Source organism: Sylvia atricapilla, chromosome 1 (genome assembly GCF_009819655.1).
Source record: "Sylvia atricapilla isolate bSylAtr1 chromosome 1, bSylAtr1.pri, whole genome shotgun sequence".
Taxonomy (NCBI): domain Eukaryota; kingdom Metazoa; phylum Chordata; class Aves; order Passeriformes; family Sylviidae; genus Sylvia; species Sylvia atricapilla.
This window is the reverse complement of record NC_089140.1, coordinates 58,189,720-58,212,637: the sequence shown is the minus strand read 5'-3', so window position 1 is coordinate 58,212,637 and position 22,918 is coordinate 58,189,720. Positions and strand designations below refer to the sequence as shown.

The window sequence follows — 22,918 nt, the reverse complement described above, 5'->3', positions numbered from 1 at the left end:
TGTAGGAGGCAAGGAAGAGCAGGCACTTTATCATTATGTACATAGTGGAGATTAGGTGGATTTCCTCGGCAGTAGCAAATCCTTTTAGCATTTTTGTAGTAGAAGAAACCCCTTATGAGGAAAGGAAGTAACAGTAAACCCATATTTTAGCAGGTAGGAACATCACACACAAACCTGTATCTACCTGCAAGTTCTTGTTCTGAAAGACAACTCATGCATTTTGAAAAAAGTTATTTATTTTCACTGCTTTAATCTCTCTACTGTAGTGTTAGCATTTAACATAAGCATCCACTTCTCTACTGTCCTATTTACAATCCATTGAAATGTATACTCTACAAATACAATACATATTTCCAGAAACATAAGGGAAATGCACAATTTGGTAAGGTTTAAAAAAGTGACACGCATCTGTACAGGATCCTCAAATCATCCAAAAAGTAAAATTTACAAGGCAGTATCCACACAGCTATATAAGGGCAGGTGCTACAGTGACAAAGCAGCAAACTTGCTAATACAATAAAATACAGAAAACAAAGTGTTTTGGGGCACCAGATATTACACTTAGTACCACTGAAGTTGTAAATTTAGTAATACCCATATTTCTAGAAACATGTAACTGCAAACCTGGAGAACATTCTGAAAAATATTAAACATTATATACACGAGGTAAATGTACCTTGGTCTTTTAAGAGGTAATTTGAGTTTAAAGCAACAGATATGGTGAAGGGGTTTTTTGTTTGCTTGTTTTTTAAACACAAAATGATTAACAACTTGCAATTATTTCAATGGCACAATATAAACAAGGAACTATCTAAAAGGTGAATTTCATGGCAATCACACTCAGAGCCATTACTAATAAAACAAAATAGCCTCTTCATTTGACACCTTCATGTCCCCATACAGTCAATCCCAATGTCTTTACTTATATACAAAATCTTTCTTAGGATTATAAGCAGAACCGCTGGAGGGTGACAGTGTGTCATACTTGGAGAGTCTGCTTGAGAAACATCTCAGAATTCCAGCTTTTAAGGTTGGAAGGTCCCTGAAGAATTCCAGCATTTCAATGGAGCATTTCCAATGCTCCTTGTTCTCCTTGTCCATATTCATCTGGTCACAAGTCTGTAAACCAAACTGAGGCTTCAATGCTACTAAAATGTAAAGTTGATTAAATCCACAAAACTTAAGTGAATGTATAATGTATGTAATATTTACAATAAATATTTGCATCAGCATTAATCAGAAACTGTTTTGGTATATACTTGAAATGATACAAAATTAATATTTTGAATGCTAAAATATTTTGGTCCCCCTGGATTTCCAAGAGCAGATCTGATGATATTACAATCTTAATTTAAAAAATACTTATGTGTACCTGCGTCCATATATATAAGATATGATCTTACACAGGTAACATTTAAAGTTACATAATATATACAGACACAGCCTTTGTAAAAGGTGTTCAGTTCATAAAATGGAAAAGAAGAACAAAGCTTGAAGTTATGGTGTCAGAACTGAGAATACATGTAGCTCTATTCAGAATTTTCCTGTTCTGCAGCCCAATAGGAATTATAATGTTGTTCTGAAATATTGTTCCTTATGTCATACACTGTGTCAAGCATCCTTCTGTGCTTTGTTTTTGCCAGCTTGTATTACAAAGCTAAATTTTGAACGAAGAACAGTTGCTAGCAATCCAGGAGAATGAAGATTTGCAGGTGACAGAGACAAAATAACACAGTTACATTTCTGACATAATCCTTTGCAAGCCATGATGCTGTTCAGCTGCTGTACATCCTCTTTAAAATGCAACAGAACTGATCTGTGTATTTGAGGAAATTAAATGTTATGCTGATAAGGTTTTGTGGGTGCAAAAAAAGCCACTAAAAAGGCACTAAAAATAATTTGGTGAATTATACTGCAAGCTCTCCTGTTACCACCAAAATTACTAGAGAGATCTGAGGGCAATCCCGTAGCCTGATATTTCTGAAGTAGGAGCTGTTCCATTTGTTTCTATGGTAAGGATCCCAGGACACCTATGGAAACTTGAAATTAGCATGGAGAGCCTCACCTATTTTCACGATGACCTGTTTTCTTTAAGTATCTGTACAGATACAGAGGACTGGCTACAGAGGCTGACAAGTAGATGAGCTTGGGAGTTACGTTATATTCAAACTTTTTTTTTGAACAGTCAATTGAAAACTCTGTAGTGCACACCTGTCCACGTGCACAAAGGCATAGTTTATTTAAAATACCTACATGAAGTAACTTTTAATCCAGCTTTGATTGATGGAGACCTGAAGCACTGACTTGTCATTATCTGACAAGTCATTATCTGACTTGTCAGATAATGCCAAACAAACACAAGCATGACAGCTGTACGTATGTTTAAGCCTAATTGTTTTCTAAGAACTTCTCTTATTTTTCCTTTTTCTCCTGGATATTGTCTTCCAGGATGAATAAACTCATCCATTTTATTGTTGACAAAAGCATTCCATTATTTGCAGTTGAACCTTTGAAAATCTGTAATTCTGACACCATTTAAACTTATCTCCAAGCAAGCAATAAGAATACAGAAATAAACAAAAATTAAGTGTTAAGGCGTTTCTTGGGTAAGGCTCGTGTCACCTATGTAGCCTCTACTTCCTGGGCCTCTTTCCTCTTCCTGCTTCAGCTGCCACACATCACAGACCATGGCACAGAACCTCAACTGTGCTGCTGCCAGCAACCACCCTGCCACTATCTTGATAACAAACTTCCAGTGGGCTCTATACTGAGGGATGAAAAGGAAGCCAAGTTAAAGGTTGCCATGTGTGTTGCATAATGGGATGTGTACTATGTTCTGAAGAGTGGCAGGTTAGGCAGCATTTTAATTACCAGGCAGATTTGCATACTGAAATACTATTGATTTGGACATTGATGAAACCAAAGGTCAAACAGACTCTTCCTAAAATAGCAATTAAAAAAATAACCCAGTAACAGCAAGTTTTTGTTGAACATTTGGGCAGGAAGCAATTTGATTTCTAAACAGGTTTGTAAAAATATTATGATACTCATAAAAACTCAGGGAAATCTTGACTAAAGCAATACATATTCTTCTGTGTTCTTATGACAACACAAGTCACCATAAGCTTTGTTCTTCTAACAATGAAGAGGATTGCTGGAATCCCCTGATTTTGTATCCAAAGACCTGCAGCTCACCACCTTCTCTAGCTCACCACTTTGTGTATGAGGCACACACAACATACATGCACATAAAATTTATAAGCAGCTTTGAACTGTCTAGTACAACAGCCTATATAACTTTTCTCTAACGACAGGTGCATTTAATCCTTGTGTAATTGCAAATATTGTTCTTCGAGCCTTAAGACTCAGCAGAACTGCACAGAAAATATGCATTTCATACTTATTTAATGAAGCAAAATCTACCTTAACATTTTAATTTTCTTGCTACTTTTCTGAAGTAGATATGTACTTCAAGCATTTTAGAAGTACCACTTGATAAAAAAATCTTCTACATAATTATGACTCATAACTTGACAATTACAAAATATGACAGTGAATTTACTAGCTTACACTACTTAAAACTCCTACAGTGGTTTCAAGAGTCAGATTTTGTAAAATTGAAGATATTCTATCAGTTATGTACTCACTGTTGCAATGGGTGAGATTTAGATCTTAGCTAGGCAAAGGAACAACTTTTAACTTGTATTTTTGAAACCAAAAGTACCATAGGCTTTGTACAACCCTACTATTTTGCATTAAAAGACTCAAAAGTGGCACTTACTGGTGTAATACAATCTATTTTGAAGGCAATGTAATGTTCTGAAAAAGTGGAAAAAAATCAGTAATCATGTATAAAGTATAGCTGCATAAGTTATGTTCCCACAACTGAATGAGGTCAATTTGTAAGTCAAGGTGAGTGTCCAGAAGATGCACTATTCAATAACTAGCAAGGTATACTCCAGCAGTACATTCACAATCTGAATCAAGGAATCGAGACAGTGGTTCAGAGTAGTCAATGTACCAGGCAGGAATAAAGTTGTTGTAAGAGCCATCAATGCACTGTAGAACAATATAGTGAACCAGTTTCATTTCAGAAATGACCTCCTACTTTTAGCACAGTTAACTAGCAAGGACCAGCTATCAACTTCCCAAACAAAAAATTATAGATTAATGAAACTAGAGTACATGATGTTTTGTAAGTAACCTGGGAAACAGGTTCATAGTGCACAGAAAGACCCAACACAATTGTTTAGCACATCCACAAAAATCCTAATAAGTGACGTTCCTATGAAGTATTAAAAGGCAGCAATATCCTTCTGTTCCCCCAGTGAGGTAGAACAATTAACCTTCTTAACACGCCACTCTGGTGCAGATAGGGATTTTGACAAGTGTTCTTCGATACAAATCCAGATTACATCTTGATCCCCTCCTGTTGACTGAGTTGCGATAATGTTTTCTTAATGCGCAAAGCTGTCAGCCGTGCAGCTCCATTGGCATACCAGCATTCCCGCATAATTTTTGCCATCACTCGTAATGCCTGCAAAGGAAAAACAAGTCACTGTGTGCACTGCTGTTCCAGTGCAGCCCATGTAACTGCTGCTTGGCCTTAACCTCTTCAGGCATTTCTGAAGTCCACTACTAGCACTACCTCTGCATGGGAGAGCGTGCTGTTTAAAAAGAAAAAATCTTACTTTATTTGCAGAAAAGTAAAGCTCTAAACACTGTAGAGCAAACTTGATATTTTTCAGTAGACTTTTGGCCCATGAAAAAAGTATTTTAAAGAAAAAATAGTAGCTTGTATATAACTGTTTTCTGAATTTTCACATCAGACAAAAATACATTCTTTTAATTTTATTTGCAGTTAAAGAGTTACTTCAATGGATAGCAATTAAGTTCATGAGCTGTCTTCCTCAAATTGAAGTTCTGCAAGGATTCTAAAAATTTCTGAAGTTTTTTAATCCTTCAAACAGTCATTCTTTGAAATCTGAGTGCTTCTATGTACTGTTTGTAGCCAAGCAAATAAAAAAATGGCAGACAAAATAAAGTAACAGCTCTACATTCCAAAATACCACAAAAGCTATATTACATTAGTCATCTCAATCCTGGTAACTTCCTGTCTCACATTTTGTTGGTGCATTCATCACCTTTCTCTCCTTCCTGTGCACTCTTGCCCAACTCTTATCTCAGCCATGCATTCGTTCCACAAATGCCACAACCCAGGTTCCCTCCTCTATCCAAAGCATCTCATCCTTTTCAGTGTCTCAGTGCTCCTGCAGCCCACTGCAGCGGTTCCCCCAGGCTGTGAGTCAGAATGCTCTGGTTGTAGCCCTTGCTGGGCACCCAGAGCAATGCTGTTTGGGTCAGCTGTCCCAGGTCTGCTCCCTCTCATGCTCTTGTCTACCCCCAACCTACGTGAGAAATTGAGAATGCCTTGAAGCTGTGCAAGCACTGTCCAGCAACAGCTAAACCATCAGTGTACTATCAGACTGTTCTGGTCACAAATCCAAAACACAGCATTGTGCAGCTTATTAGGAAAGACGTTGACTGAATCCCTGCCAGACACAGTACAATTTGTTTGCAATGATGCTTCCTGCATAATGTAATTCAGACTGGCTCTAATTTATATTAGCATCATCTAGGCTTCGCAGGAAGGGATCCTAGAATCCTGCATGCAGAGTTAGCTATTAACATCTATGAAACTACATTTAAATATTTATATATATAACCAAGGAACAACACTTTTAATAAAACCATAATGATTAGAATGAAATTAAGTTCTCCTAAAAGCAGCTCTTCTCCCTTCAACAATAAGCAATGATTTTTAAGCCACTGAAATCACTAAAAGCTCTAGTGTCCATTAAAGCAGCTTTAGCAAGGTTAGTTTGTACCTCACAGCTCTGCCATCTGTTTGGAATATTGGGCCTTAACTTCTGTTCACACACAACTTTCCTCATTTCTTCAACAGAAGGGTCTGAAGGAACAAGGTCATAGTATGGCAACTGGTAATCTTCATGGATTCCTGTAACAGGTAGAAAATAGCTTTATTTCAGCTAACACTAGATTATATATTCTTCCCTTTTTACTGTGTTCCTTATCAATACCCTACCAGTTTTTTGTTTTCATTTCTAAAAATCACATCACAATGACTGACAAACAAGCAAAAATCCTTTAACCATACCTTAGGAGTGTTTTCATTAGCCATGAAAGATCTAAAATTTATAAATTCGGAAGAGATATAAGCTACATCAAATCTTTCATATGCTATACTAAAAACATGCTTCTTCAGAGCACGTGATTTATAAAGTGCTTCATTTTAAATAAGGTATAGATTTATCTGAAGACATTACAGCTAGGTCTTGTGGTGTTTGCCCCTTGCTCACAAGAGTATTAAATTTTACCCTTTTCTTCCCTCTATGTAAATATTTAGAAAAAAATAGACAAGAATATTTTCTATTTTCTTCAACAAGTATGTTTTGTCAATCTAGTAGGAGGCTGACTAGACCACTTATTTACAGGATTAACAATTAGAAAGTCTGAGATAGACTGGCTATTACTTTGCACTGTTTTTTGAGCAAACTGTTTCCAGAACCTGAATAAGTTTACGTCACTTATAATTCGTCAGCATGCCCCATTTGTAGATTGCCACGTACCACCAATTGAACACCGCCGAGCTATTTCCCAAAACACTAATCCCATTGCATAGATGTCTGCCCGTTTGAATGACTCAAAATGTTTCATATTTATGGAATCATCTAGAACTTCAGGAGCCATGTACCTGTGTGAAAAAAAAATTAACTTCATAAACACTTAAGCGTAGAAAAAGTTCAGCACTACTGACCAGCTCAAATACAAGAAAAATGTATTTTTTTTAAAAAAAAGATAAAGAAAAATCTCCTTCATTAAAGTTGTCCAATCAGAGACAATTCAATGAACAGGGATAAGTAAACTGAGAGATACAAGAAGAGAAATAGGGGGAATAAGTAAATTGTGAAACAAAAAAACAACTTAGAGCCATAAACCTGATAAGGCGCAACTGAGACAGTGACTAAAACCAAAAGTCCTCATTGACAGGCTATTAAGAACCTCCAGGCATAACTTTATAGAGGCACATGCAGTCTGGACATTTTGACTGTTTATAAGTGGGAAACTACAAGAGAATATTGAAAGAAGGCCTGTGCAACTACGTAACACTCATCAAGGAATGTTCAGGAGAAAGAGAACAGAAGTGCAGCAACAGATAGAAAAGGGTAGCAAAAGGACCAGTTGCATAAGAGGTTGTTAGTCTGCACATGCTCACCAGTGTATCCTATTTTATTAAATCCTAACTATTCTGTGCAATCTCACTCTCAAGCCCACGTGCACATTTTCTCTAAGAACTGTACGTCAGCAACTGGAGGCAGGCGTGAGTCCGTTCAGGTCTAGCACAAGGGATGAATCTGACACTAGAGAGAAGGAGGGGCTCAACATCAGTAGCTGGAAGGAGAACTACAGGTCCTAGGAGCATGTCTGCAGGTGCTAAGAGCACATATCTGGAGCTACTGTGGGGGGACCAACAGTGGTCATTCTATGAGTGAATTCTGGGCCATCAACAGAATTCACCTTCTGTAGTCTGACAGAAGGTGAAAGAAACCCTGGTGCCAACAACTGGAGCAAATAAGTGGGTCTGCTTCAGCTACTGAAATAAGACCATGAATCACAGGCTTCATGGTCACACCTTACATGTAGCAGCTACAGGGAAGAAAGGGGATGGGAAGAACAGAGTAAGGGTCTCTCAGTACCAGCAACAGGAGTGGGAGTCACAGGTTGTAAAGTCTGTGTGCCTGGGTGCCAGCTGCTGGACTGGGCCAGAAGGTTTGCATTCCCCCAACTTTGGTGGGGGAAACAACACAGCTGGTGTGCAGGATGGTAATTCACTAGTTTTGGGGGTTAGGTTTGTTCCTTTTTTACACTATAGAATTTTTTCCACTTAACTTACTAAGGAGATTAAGTATTGGGTGCTTAAGGGTGCTTGACCAAAACAAAGAGGTGACCAAAGCTCAGAGGGGGAGATTTGGGGGAGGAAAAGGACAGAGCTGGAGGCAGCTTGTCTCTCTGGTTTTTGGCATTCAGAGAGAGGACAAGGCCAGGCTGCTGCTTGCTGCAGGACGAGTTCACTGTCACCATAAAGTTCAGCCCTGGGAAATCTACCATAATCTGCTTGTGTGCCCTGGAATTCTGAGCTCCTCTGCCTGCCCTGCTGGAGGTGGGCCAGCCCTGCCTTGCCATCGTGGTTTCTTCGGCACTGCTCTTCTTGCTACAGTGTGACCCTGCACCCCTCTGCCCTGCCAGAACATCCTGCCAATCCCAGTTACCAGCCTGGGACTCTCCACTGTTGCAGCCTGCTGCTCTGAGGGTTCTGCAGGGGCACTGACACCAAACTGCCCTGGGTTTTTGTAAAGCAAAACTCTCAAGGTTCAAAACAAGGTTCTGTTTTGTTATTAATGTTGTAATTGTTGTTTTTGTTTGCTTTGTTATACGTTCTAGTAAAGAACTGCTATTCCTATCCCCAAATCTTTGCCTGAAAACCTCCAACTGCAAATTTATAATTGGAAAAAAGAGCAGGGTGGTGGTGGTTTACATTCTCCATTCCAAGGGAAACTCCAGCTTTCCCTGGCAGATACCTGTCTTTCCAAACCAAGACAACTAGCAACCTTCAAGCTGGTCTAGCCAGCACCCAGGCAGCCCAAGCAGGGATATTTGCCAGGGCAAGGGCCCATGCTGGTATTTGAGGGAATCCATGCACAGAAGTGTGCATATGGATACATCAGCTGTTTGCTGCTGGGCATTAACCCAGCTGGGGAATACAAGATCCATGGAGCACAGGAAAGGGCATTAGACACAGCAAGCTTTGGACGGATGGTTGAGGGGCTCATAAATGTGCATGGAGTTGTGAGGCTGCAGAAGGGAGTATGTACTTTCACTAATGAAGTTCAATCCTGATCAACTGAAGAGAAGGAAGGAGACTTGGCTGTCTACAGTTATGTTTTATACAAGTTCTGACAGTGTTTTATGTGGGTGTTGAAGACAACACATGGTGTATAGCAATCTGTATAATCAGCCCTGTCAGTACTCTATGTGTCTGTGTATGACTGGTTGGATCCCAAGGAAGAAAGCAGCAGCCTGAGATGAAGCGAGAGCCCCGGCTCTTTGGAACACACCAGCTGGGCTCTAGAGGTCAGACAAGAGGAAGGCCCAACTCCAGTAATCTGACAAATTATATCAGCCACTTAAAACATCCCCTAAAAAGCCTAAAGGAAGAATAAACAAGAAGTGCTGCTTAAGAAACCACTGCTATTAAAAATTTCTTGAGAACAAAGGCCCACTATCATTGTAGTACCTGATTCTTCATCATATAGTCTGCAAGTCCCACCCTAAACCATGCGTTTTTAAAAATTAGTGAATCCTATGTTGATTATAAATTAACAACGGTGCTCACAAATTTGGTTTACCCACATTTTACGCAAGGAGAAAAATTTGTAACAAACTTTTCCCTAAGAATCAAGGCCTCAAAACTGGTAATGGCATCCAAGTGGTTGTTACCTTGTTTAGTAAGCCTGACACGGGAACATCAAGCAAAGTGTAAGTGTGGACTTACTGCAAGAGCTACTGACAGCAGCATCCCCACTGGCTGCTGGAAAGAATGAATGTTATTCGCTGCATCAAGTCATGATCAGTGGTAGCACTGCTCTCTCATTCTGGTAGAGTTCTGGCAGCTAAATCCAGTATGTGATGTTTAGCAGAGTTCAGTGTGTTTCTCCACATTGCTACCCCAGCAGTCTTAAGCTGACAAGTCAATGAAGCAGGCCAACAGTGGCATCTGGGCTTTGAAGAGCAGTGTTGACTGGTAAAAAGGGAACATGTGCAGATTACTGGAGTGGAATACAGTGCCAGGCAATAGGTCTACCTCTGGAACAGCCACAGAAGCCTAGACAGTTTCCTTTAATCAATAGTGTAGTAAGATTTTTTTTCCTGGTACCAGGGATGGTCAGCAGAATACAAGACACACTACTTAAAAGAAATTTCAGGACTATCACGACTTTCCGAGCTCCCTAAGCACTACTGTGTCTTACAGAAATTACATAGATATAAGGAAGCAAGGGCTATCAAGGTAAGTTAAAAAATGCAACCAATAGTCGCATTTGTTCTGAACTACCCGGAACTTCAACTAAGTTAGCTGAGATGAGAGTTCTAAGGCATACAAATTCCTCACAAGTAATAAACACAGCATAAGCAGAGGACAGATGTCTAAGTTGAGTGTAAGGTTTACTTTGACAGTATTTATTGAATGGAAGCGGAGCATTAAGTATTGTTGCAATTTTTGATATTTTAATGCTCTCCAAGGATTCTGCATTATTGGATATGGTACTTCATGTGCTTGACACTTTAAATGATTCTTCTTTGAGCCCAGCAGAAAGAATATTTGATCTATCTTAAGATGACATGAGGATGCAAAGAGTGATGGACCCAAAAAACCAACAAACTAGAAACCCCAACCATGGTGCGAAATGTCAGCCAGAAACATTAAACAAGCACTAAAGGAGATTGGATGGTTCACAGAAGTTAAGACAAAAAACAAGCCTTTTAACAGGAAAGACCATAAGAGGCCTGAATATGGCAAAAAATCCCCTCTCCCCCCATGTGAGTTCCATTGGCAAACTGACCTCTCACCATCATTCTCCATCAATGCATTTATATTGGCTCTGGCTTCTATGACATAGAATGGTGAATGACTGCTGAGAGATTATTGCTGGAACAAAAGCAGAAAGGCAAGGAGGTCGTGTAGTGAAGTCAGCAGCTCAGCCATTTCATGGCTGTTGGACAACAGAGAAACATGCATCTCCTTGTCAGCCTACATGGTGTATTGCTTGGCAGAAGCAGTATCTTGGGTTCTAGAGAGAGCAACTCTATTACACAGAGTAACTCTGACCTTCTGAGCAAGGTCTGCAGCTCAATATCATCCAAGAAAAAAAAAAAAGGTCTACAAAGGAGGATACAAATTATGCTGAGCATGGTCTGGACAAACTCTGGGTGCCTGTTGACCTCTTCCTCCTAACTCTTTTAGTCCAAAAACTCAGTACTAGTTGTCTAAATTTCTTGTACAACATAGAGGGAGCTTTGTGTCATCAAACAGACCCATATATAACATGCTGTGTAGCATCTCCCTTCATATCAAGCCTATACTCTACAAGGTAGAATTCTGCCCATATTTTGTTTAGGTAAACTTCAGAGAAACAGTCATGGTAAGAATTTGCTGCCAAACTTCTCTTAAAACACAACCTATTTGAACTATCAAAAGTAACAGCTAGGGGACACATCTAAAAAAAAAAAAAGAACAATGAGGTTGTTTTTTTTTTTACTTGCCTCATTACTTGCTTAATGAAGGGAATGAGAGAGGGGTTCTATCTCCTCAGTTTAAAGCTCACATGCCCTGCTTATGTTGCAGGCTGAGCTGTGAAAGCACACAGTTCACCCCTCTGGTAAAGCTAAGCCTCTGAACAGAAAAGAAATAAAGTCAGAAAATCCAGTCAGAAAGAGGGATCATCGGTTTGACTCAACACCTTGATCACTCACACAAAAGTAAGTCTGCTTACTCCCTAGATGTACACTTTTACAACAATCATTAGAAAAATACAGACTTTGTCAAATCTCCCTGAACTTGTACACAGAGCTTCCATGTGCAGAAGATTTACCAGCAGTGACAATCAGTAGGAGTCAAACCTGTCACTAAACAGGTAAGACTTGAACTGTACTATGAAAAATTAGAGCTACTTACCTAAAAATGCTCAAGAGGAAGAAGGGTTGAAGCCTCTTACAAGAATGAGCAATTTTCAGAGAGATAGAAATAACTAATGTCTTTAAAAGGGGAAACAGATTCAACCCTCCTGCTGCCCACTGCAGCAAGAGTTGCTACAGCTTTACCCTTGTGAAGAAGCATAAGGCAGATGAACAAGCAATTTAATAATGCCTATGCAAGAAAAGATCTGGTAAGTGGGTTCTGCAAACACAGCTGAAAGGATGCTTTCTCCAATGACTACAGAAAATAACTGATTTGTACATCATTTTTCTTTGCACATAGGTGTAGTAGAAAATTCAAAATCACATGTGGCATGCGCCCTGCACGCAGCTAAATTTGCAATGACAAATTCCCAAGTAAGCCTGCTGTTTACTGGAAACGTGGAGAAGTTATAATACTCAGTACCTTATAATCTAGGAGTAATTCAGAAAGTAATTCTTATCTGACCATTTGTGTGGTATTTTTAAAATTGGCAAAGGAATAGTACAGCAGACCTTTAGAACAAAATAACTTCAACAGTATAAGTGTCAGTAAAACAGATTTTCAGTACTTATTCTAAAAGCTTCAGTTAACTCAGCCTTAAAATAATGTTTAAGGGTTTTTTCCCTTCCAAAAAGACACAGCTCAAGGGGCATCCTAGTTCACTGTAAAATCCCAGTCAACACTCCATCCTGCAATATCGCTTACTACAGGGATATATAAAAAAGTATTTTTGATTTATAAACTGGAGATTGGACAACATCAACACAATTTTCTCCAACACTGCTAAGCTGCATGGGCCTGGCTGTCACACATTTCTCTGTGAGCAGTTGTCCAAACTCCAGTTTGACATAGCACTGAACCTATAGGCATCAGAAGAATGAAAAGTTGCCCACATCCAAAATGCTTGCTGTGGTTCACTGTTAGTGCTGCTATCTCTGTACCCTGTATAGTTGCAGGGATTACTAAGGGAAATTTATTTATAGCTTCCAGTGATTATTACCTGAAGGTTCACCAATGATAAGTTACTGACAGTAAGTTTTACTGCACTTGTGCTGAGTTAAACAGCTCTGAATTCTTCTGAGGGCAAGAAAAACCTGTATTTCTAAATCCAGAAAAAGCTTTTAAGACAGATTATATTGACTCATCCACTGAAGATTCCTTTTATGCCTTCGATGACAAAGATTACTGCTTTAACTTCTTGCATTTCTCTCAAAAATGTGATTCCAAGACAGCCTGTGTCCAAGATTCTGCACCTTCTACTACACAGGCCTCACACTGAAAACTACAGCCTTTCACTGTCCCTATCAATATCTTGTCTTCCACTCCTGATTGGGCAAGTAAATAACATTTCCATGCAACACATGACAAGCAGAAGAAAGAAAGAGCTCTGAAGTCTCTAAAATCATCAGTAGTCATGAAGTCTCTTAATTGTTTTAATACATATTTGTGCCCTACAATGCTTAGGAAGTTTTCATTATTTTACACATGTCAGCATTAAATATGCTTTTTAAGTGCCTACCATCTAACTAAAATACCAGCTGCCAAGAAAGTGCCCAAAAACTCTATCTGCATTACATTTTCTTGCTGCTTATATTTTTATCAACACAAATTTATATGGGACAAGAAAAATCAAAGCATTTTATTATAAAAGTTGCCTAATGCATCACATAAATAATTTTACCTTTTTGTTCCCACCCTGTGATTTGGGGCAATGTCAATTGTGTCTGTAGCTGAATCATGCCTAACTGCCAATCCCAAGTCTGCAATGCAGCATGTTCCATTCTTTTTCACCAGTATGTTTTTTGATTTTAAATCTCTGTGGGCAATCGCTGGTTTTCCTGTGAGGGGAAAAAAATAGAAGTTGTAAAAAAAACCCCAACCAACCTGCTTTTATTCTAAGCAAAATTTTGTTTGAAGTTACAGAATCCCTTCCAGTTCTGACACTTAATGTGCACCAGGGTATCTCCTGAAATCATTCATTGTAGATTGTCTGTCTGTTTAGGAAAGTGTCTTTCATGTTTACTATATTACACCACTCTTGCTCCTTTCCCTCTTCCTGCAAGTATTTATTGCACATACGTTCCACTCAAACTGTCTCAACTCAAAGTTAAGAAGATGCTACATTCACCATTACTTGGTGCCTTTTAACAGGTGTTTTGCAGGAAGGAATGTTACATCAAAATACCAGAGAAAGGAAGGCAATAAACTTTCCAAATTAAGAAATTCTATTAATTTGGAAATCATCACAGAGTAGAACGAGCTACTTATGTGTCATTAGAAAAACTAAAAAACCAACCAGTATTATCCATGATACACAGAATAATCGTAAGATTACCTTGTGTGCCAACAATTTCCATGTGCAGATGAGCAAGACCACTGGCAGTGGACAAAGCTAATTTTATCATTCCTTCCACTGTTACTGTATACCTGTTCAGGTAATCAAAGAGTGATCCATGCTCATGATAGTCTGACACTAACCACAGCTGAGTCCATGTACCATTGTCTGCAAAATAAAACTGGCATGAATACTTCACATACACACACAAACGACAAATAAACAGTATGTTCCACTTTTATACAATGCTTATGAAGCACAAATTATGGCCTGCAAGTAACCTCTGTAAATTAGACTCTCATTATTAGACTCTCAGATTATTCTATTCCTGTAACATTTAAATGCCTCTGCAAGGGCTGGTAATACCATGGGAGAGTTTCTGAAAAGCTTAGTGAGTATTCTTGTATTTAAACTAAAACACAAACACAAACCTGCAAGTTTTAATATTCAAGCTCTATCTTCCTTCCAAAGAAGGAATATAAGCTGGGCTTACTATCCAGTCTGAGAAGAACCATGATACTTTCCTATTTTATGCCATATTTATGACCCTTCAACCAGATTTTAAGAAGACACAGTGCTACATTCAAACCTATATGAATAATATTAATTACAGACAATCTGAAACGCAGCAATAGGTCCAGTGTCCAGCTATCAGTTGGGACCTACTAGGTTTTCCTTGCCTTGCTATATTTCACAAGCTATACATTTGTTTAGCACTCCAAGCAGAACACGTTAAGATAAATGTAGCTCTTAGTCTATTGACAGTCCTTGATTATTACCAAGTAATAATTAACTTGACACTGAGTATTTTTGGCTGCATGGTAAACAGCATCTGCCATGAAGCTTTCAATCACAGGATCTTCATTGTCGGGTAGGAAAAAGTAACTACACTCAATAGTAATTACATACAGTAGTCCAGCTTTTCATGATTAGGTAATCTAATTTTGTTTATATACACAAAATGATCAGTAATTTCAAACAATTTCAGAATACTAAAAAAAATTACAAAAAATGTGTTTATTGGAAATATACATGTTATTGGAAATATATTTAAGAGATTAATTATGGTTATTTCAGCTATTTCAAGAGACCTGAAAGCATTTTATACCACCAAGATCACACAGAAGTAAAAGATGCTCATTTTTAACTCTAAAAAACATTGAAATTCTGAGAAAATAAGTTTTCAGATTTGTTGTCAGGAGACTGACTACAGTTTGGGAAAAACATTACCGATGTTCAAGCAAAATCAGTCTTAAAGCTGATTTGTGAAGAAAGGAATTTATACAATTGCTATATTAAATATGTAATCAAATTTCAATTTAAATTCAATTGAGTGGAATCACTTAAATGACAAGGGTTTTTTTCACATCAACACTAGCAAAACAAAAATGCTTCCTGCGGTGTTATGTAGCAAAGTGTTTCAAAGCACAGATTGAGTCTTTTTTGGCATGCAAATAATGTAATATTAGAAAAAAAACACCAAAACCAAAAAACCCACACCAGGAAAAGCAGTAAAAGTATCAAGATTCAGGTGGGATCTACAAGTAGAAATCTCTTACAAATGAGATATTCAGGGAGATGGCACTTTTGTCAGTGACTGGACGATGACTGGTGTCTTGTCAGCATAACAGCTTGACTCCATCACATTGACACAGTCATCTGACTAAATGATGAAAAGCACTTGAGCTGTGCAGATTCCTTCTTCTCAGCCTAAAGCCAGAGCTTCAAAAAGAATAAGTGGCTGAAATATTACTTCTCAAGAGGCAGGAATTCTGCTCATTTCTTTGCAGCTTATTGTTTAACTTCAGTCTTGGGAATCTACTTACCATGAAATGTATTCTGACTGAACCAAATTATCAGATAGAGAAGTGTAGCTTTCAGTTAAGGGAAAGGAATGGAGAAGTCAAGGTATTTTTAGTGCATAAAGTTATCTGGAAGTGTGCAGTGCAAGACTTCACCCTATTTTAATTTGCTTATGATTACAGCCAGCTAATGCAGAGAAAACTTTAGTACTCTACTTTAGTACCTTTAGTACTGTAAACTGCAGCTGCTGACATTACTCTTTTGTTACTAGAATATTACAGGTAAGTAGTCCCTGATACACTTTACCTTCATGTAACTGGGTTAGAGAGAACAAAACAAAAAAACATGCATAAAACGAAGTGTGTGTTTAGATGGTTCAAAACAGGAAAACACATGGCCCTGAAAGCAACTTCCCTGACCTAGCAGTTTTTGGAAGTTACCACATAGCTGCTATGCAAAGAGCTACCCAGACTACAAAAGTAGTCTGCCTGTTGTCAGGCATACTGCAACTGCAGTTAAAATCATTCATTTCTTCTCAGCCCTCAAGCTGCCTTAACTGCAGCACCTATTTCCCAGTAGATTACAGGATGGGAAGCAGACAGATTGGACTAGCTCCTGCAGCCTTCTGAACATGATAGAGGTCTGTGGAAGTAGAAGAGAAGAACATGCCATTTATGCACACAGACTGTCTTGAACAGTGCAGTAGAAAAAGGAGTGAAGACAGCAATTCAGTCACAAGCTCTAATCTAAATACACACCCTCTTACCCAAAGGACCCCCTTCCACCAATTTTACACAAAATAGCCAGCCAGATGTTCCTCAGCAGTTGTGAAAAACTGCAGCTGCAGCAAGAGGAAAGACCTTATTAATGACCTCAGCAGCAGCAGGAACTGAAGCATGCCTGCCTTGGTTCTATAGCTCTTTTACTAGTCCTTTGCTAATTTTAAAATTACTAGTACTCCTGCATCTCTGCAGTCATGTTTGCAGTACCTCAGACACAGAGATTCTTGCAGTCTAATACCTTTGTGCATTCCAGCTAGGCTGTAGTAACTCCTGAATACATTCAAAAGTCATCCCTACAGAGAAATGGATGCAAACCCCCCCCCAGATATTGCTGCTGTGAATGAATATATAATCTTGCACCTGGCACCACACATTCATCAGTTAGCACCAGCACCTACAATGAAGGGCTGTTCCTTAAGCCATTGGAACACTTAGGTGTTCTTAAGCCACTGGTCTCTAAAGACATGCTGTGATACACCACCTCCTTTCAGAGTACTATCACAGCGCACCTGCTACACTAGGAGAACTACTCCTATAATGGTCACTCTATGCTTTCCCATTTAATGGGATTCAAGTGGCCTGAAGTATTCCAAACAAGAATTGAAGTATTAACCCCCTTCAATATTCAGGACTGAATTTCTTAGCTCAGGGAGTGAATAGTGTGTACATATTTCCTCACTCAGAGAATGTAGGTTATACTACAAATTAATTCTGCGTTGATGGGTTAAAAATCTACATCTGCTCAGACAGCAATGCTGTTAGAGAACAGTCAAGAATAGTGGCATTTTCAAAATACATTTTTATCTATTTTTCAAAAACCAGACACCAACTAGTTCTCAATAAAGTAGAAGAGCCTTACTCTGAAGAGCTAAACCAATGCTGTGACCTATTAGTTGAATATTCCTTTGTATGTAAAGCATATTAACAGAAAAACCAGAAATAATTTCATATCACATTATATTATACTACAAGGAAACTAAAGATGACCAAGTCAAATGCTATAGCATCTGCAACACAAACTAGCAAGCAAGAAATTATTTTAAAAATCCACCCATTTAGGAAAACTTCCTCATACCCTCCTCTTCACAGCAGTCAAATGCATTTTTGGGACAAACTACCTGGAGGTTTCAGGCAAAATGAGACATTGGAATACTTAACCACAGATGGATTTTGTGAAAAGTTACAACCAAGATATTGCAATATATCCCTTATGCTTTCAAATGAGAAATAGAAGAAAGTTTCAGCAGAGATGGTTGTCCATCGATGGCTTTAATGCAGCGGATCTAATCTTAAACCTGGGCTCTAGATACTCCCCATGGCCACCCAGAGCAAACTCAAGTGCTTGTAGGTGCTGGTAATACCAAACACAATTCTTATGAAAATAAAACAGTTTCTAATGGCAAGCATAGTAAGCTGCAGGAACAAGCTGTCTGGTATGGTGTTGATCTGCAAGCTCTTGGAGGATAACAAGTTGTACAAACATCTGTTTGAAGGAAGTTAACTTAAGACAACCCTTTCTTAGGAAACACTTAGGAGAAGTGTTCTGCACAAATCTGCATTCTGTTCCAGTTCTACATATTTATATAGAAACTTAAAATTCACCTAATGGTAGTTAAAAAGAACTTTACACATATATTTGATGCTCACTAAAACCATTTAAGAATTTCCCACAAAGTTGAGAGTCCTTTAATAATTCAGTGTGTGTGTGAATTATTGACTCCTTCCTAATGCAACAGAATTTTTTGTTAATGCTTTCTTCACAAAAATGTCAAATGCCAGTTGTAGTGAAACATGTAACTTCAGATGAAAATAACTGAAAGAAATAGCATCTTAATATCTTAGCTCCCCTTAATGAAAGAAATTCAAAACTTGGTTTTGTCAGCTTCTTGCATCTTTTCTGGAGTTGCAGGAAAATCCAAGAAACTTTAGCCATACCAAAATCACAACAAATCAAAGTTGAAAAAATGGTTCCTCTTACTGGATGATTAAAGGCTTATCAGGAGAGTGTCAGGAAGCAGGCATAGCTTTACTGCTAGAAAGAAACTAATTCCATTTTTGCAATATACTTTCTAGCTTTTCTAAAAGAGTGACACCTCATAATTCAGCCTTAAGAATAAATCTGCTACCTCCTCATTTATATCAGGACAACAGGATTAGACATGATCTCTTTCAGTCTCACACATCTTTATTATTAAGCTATGAGGTAATCACAGGTACAAGTATTCAGCAGCTGTATGGGCTCATGGGATAAGGCATGTCCTTTTTGATACCAAAGCATTTTAAACAAATTTAAACAAAGCATATTCTTCAGAAAAAAAAGACAATGCACTTTTCCCTTCATTAAACCTATGAAATGCATACCAAACCCTGAACTGCTCCAGTAACAACTTTTTTGCTACTCTTAAATGGATCCTCAACTTTTTTTCCCCTTCATGTACTGTCTATTCTAACCAGGCGCAGAATTAGCAAAATGAATTCATAGTGCCACCAACCTTTGTTGTCTGCAGCTATAAATCCAAGAATGTTTTCATGGCGTAGCATGACTGTCTGATAGATTTCTGCTTCTCGAAACCATGACCGTTCCTCTCTTGAAGAGAATATCTTCACAGCAACTTCTTCTCCTCTCCACTTCCCTCGCCAGACTTCTCCAAAGCGACCCTTACCAATGCTTTCTTGAAGTACTATAGTTCTTGCAATCGTTCTCTGCACAAGTAAAGGTAAACCTAAAAAGAAGATTTTACCTTAACGTTAAATATCACTCTACAGAATTAGCACATATCCCACATACTGAATATGAGATCCTATTTCTGTTAGGGTATTTCTCTTAGAATGCACATACTCTAAGATTTTAACTGCTTGTTGAGAACTGCTAGCAAGCACATAGGTAAGATTTTGCCTTCACCCTTAAAAAGTCAGCCTAACAAGCACTCAAGGAGATTATTAAACTACTTCTATGGTTGTTAAAAGCACAACACAAACTTCCTTTCACTTAGGAATGTTGTTACTTGCTGATCCATAAAGTTTTATTTAAATGAAAAAAGAAGCAATTATGAGGCAGTCAGGACCAGATTTAGGGCTTTTTTGGTTGCTCGTTAGTGATGAATGTGAGTTTTTTCTTTATTTTTGGAAAAAGGATCTCCCCATAACTCTCTTGTAAAAGCAGTTTAAGAGCACTTTCACTACTAATTTATTTACTTGGCTTATCACTAGATAGTCCATTTCTAAGTTAGTTAAACCACACTTATCAGCAACACTGACTGCTGAAAATCCACACTCATGCTGAAGTGTGCCAATAGCCTCTTAATAATCCTGAGTCACTGCAAAATAGGAAAACATCCTTGTAATGTAAGCTTCTTGCTTTACAGGGCATTCTTGTGCACCTCATTGTAATTATAATTGAGAAAAATGTTTACATTCATCAAAGTTTTATAGCTTTGGAACATTTATATGCTTTCAACACAGAGCACCTCTTCTGTACACTTCAGTAATTTTATCCAACAAGCAGCACTGGCATCCCATAAGCAGGCTAGGGTTTTGTTAATTTTACATCTTTTCTATTGTAACTGCAGGGCTTGTCACTGGATTCCACACTGATACTACACTGGAGGATGAAAGCATCAGCCAGGTTATCTGCTTATGATAAGCTCTTTTGGTAGAGGATTATTTCACTTAAACCAAACACTTTACAAAGTAATCTATTATTCCATAATCACTGTTCCAATAGCCGACAGAACACCTGCATTTCCTTGTGTTATAGGAAATAAACCCCAACTAATAGCTCAGATAATTAATTCTTGTCCACCTCTGGACATCCTTTGCTAACAGCAGCACTAGAAGGACATCTGATCTTGTTGGGAGCATTGCTATGCTTGTGTCTCAGTCTGGTAAGAGCAAATTAAAACACTGCAGTATTCAGAGGAGCTCCACAAAAATTCTAGACCTACAGGAATTTTCGGCATTGTCTATGCTGACAACATACCTACATGAAGACAGGAAGGAAAAAAAAAAGCAGCGTACACCATATCGGCCATTTAATCATTGTTGGGTACAGCAATAATTTCTACTGAGGAAGTTAAACCTTTTGCTGTAATAGTCCTCAGGTGAATTGTGCTGCATGCGCAAACTATAGAGGCTCTTCTTGAAGCCTAACCCTCATTCTTTATAAACAGACTTTTGAAATGCAGAAGAGGCCAGATCACAGCAACCACAGGACCAAATTCAACCCTGAAAATGTAAGATTTTACATCACTGGTCAGAGAAAGTTTTTTACTTCGAATTTATGCACTACTGCAAAATGTATAAGCAAATGTCAAATACAAGCTGATTTTGTGTACCTGAAACGGATGTTAGGCCATATAGTTGAATCAGAAAACTGTATACTCTCACTTTCAGACGCACTGCTCTCAACTTGCGGCACCCTTTTTAGACATCTCTCCTTGTTTAAAATGTATGTCAGGATGTCAGCTATCTGCTAAACATATACTAACCGCCAAACGTTCTAGACAGAAAACATTTCAATTTCACGTTCATCACATTAACATATCACTGTAGGATAAAAATCCTACTGTGATCTATCCACTTACTCCTACATTTATTTTTACAATATATAACAATCTTTTTACACGATTCAACTTGCTTCTGTGTCTGAAACTAATCTTTCTCTTACTACTGCTGCTTCCAGAAGATTGGAAGCAGCAGTATCTTGCATTCACAGCAATTCATTACAGACTTTCTGTTGCAACTGTGCAATTTCCTTGTATCCTCAAGCTTTCTGAAAGTCTAATAAAAAAGAAAGTTAATTTTCTTTTCCATATCTTAAGTGTACTCTGCTTAGTTTAGTGACTTTCCAATGCATAAGGAGTTTATAAGTAAATTGGATAATTCAAGAATTAATTTCTAGAGCATTACAGGTAGTCAACAAAAGCAGCTGCTAGAATTGCATTCTTGTTCATAAGTCCCTGGCCAGAAGATTTCCTCTGATGAGTAATAAAAAACTCCAACATTCCATGAACTGTGAAAAATATTATTTCCTTCAAGCTGGTATGAATTGCAAAATGGTTTTTAAGGAGCTTTACATTCACTTCAACTGACTCAACTTTGCATGGATTCCTGTGACCCTTCAGATTTCTAAATAGCTTAAGTTCTTGCTAGAAGTCGCCTACCAATACCATCCAAAGCTTCTCCCCCGTTGTAGGCAATTCTTCCTACTCCCTTGTAACTAAGTGACTTCGTCATTTGTGAGTTAAGACAGTAACAGATGGGCGTCCCCATCTGTTTATACAATATGTAGTTGATATTTAGAGATCTGCATCATGATCTGAAAATCATTCTCAGTTCCAAGAGACATTGAAATCCTTCCCTTAGAAGCTGTAGCTTCACCAGAAGGAACTAGTTTAGATGTTTCATTAATTCCTTTCATGGAGTACCTCCTTATTTCAGGTCTCGTTCGTCATGGAACAAGATGGTAACGTAAGTCAAGGCTGAATAATTAATAGCAGCTTACTACTCATTGCAGCAAATAAATCCTACTCCCTTTTGGTCTCAATAGGAACCTCATTTTTAGAGTTCTGATTATTTCTGTTTTATACACTTCTCATCAGAGAATACTGAATTAACAAAACCAGTAGAATCCTTTTCATTTTACTATGATTTCTTCTGATCTCTCAGCATGAATTTAAGGGGAGAACACGACTTTTGGGTCACCAACTTAAACACTTCCTTAGCTGTGCCTCTTGGGTCTGGATTATTTTGCCTCTTCTTTACATTTCTGTTGTGCTTTGGCAACCTCTTGTCCCAGCACCATTCCTTTCAGACAGTTCAGTTTCTGGCAGGGTTAAGCACTGTTTTAACTAGCAGCTCTGACTTTTCTCCCTTTGGAGACCCTTTTCTCTATCCCCAATTTATTCCATGAAGGTAGAGTCTTCTCCACTTTAACATGCTGTACCCAAAGTCTGGATTAAAACGCACATTTCAATGAGATTCAAATGTTGCAGGCATACTTCAGGATACAGAAAAGTTGTCAATTCAAGTACCAGGGCACTGTGAATTTGTAGTCATTGATTTACTAATTTTGAGACAAAGTGACACAAGTCATTTCAAATACACATACTGCCAACAGTAAGAAAGGAAGTATCTCAAGCATCTCCTATTTCACTGTCATAATCAAAGTGAAGTAGACAACAT

At 38.2% G+C, this 22,918-nt stretch overlaps 1 protein-coding gene across 1 annotated transcript in view; it reads right to left on the bottom strand.

Annotated features, from left to right (window-relative positions):
* Window positions 1–218: 218 nt before the first annotated feature.
* Window positions 219–22,918, bottom strand: part of TGFBR1 (transforming growth factor beta receptor 1) — a 33,052-nt gene continuing 10,352 nt past the window's right edge. Inside the window, exons 4-9 of the mRNA XM_066323414.1 lie at window positions 19,228–19,458; window positions 14,151–14,318; window positions 13,497–13,653; window positions 6,651–6,775; window positions 5,889–6,019; window positions 219–4,537 (exon numbers count right to left, since the gene is read on the bottom strand). Coding sequence (XP_066179511.1) covers window positions 4,412–4,537; window positions 5,889–6,019; window positions 6,651–6,775; window positions 13,497–13,653; window positions 14,151–14,318; window positions 19,228–19,458 — 938 coding nt within the window. The 3' untranslated portion in view covers window positions 219–4,411. The remainder of the gene's footprint in view (window positions 4,538–5,888; window positions 6,020–6,650; window positions 6,776–13,496; window positions 13,654–14,150; window positions 14,319–19,227; window positions 19,459–22,918) is intronic.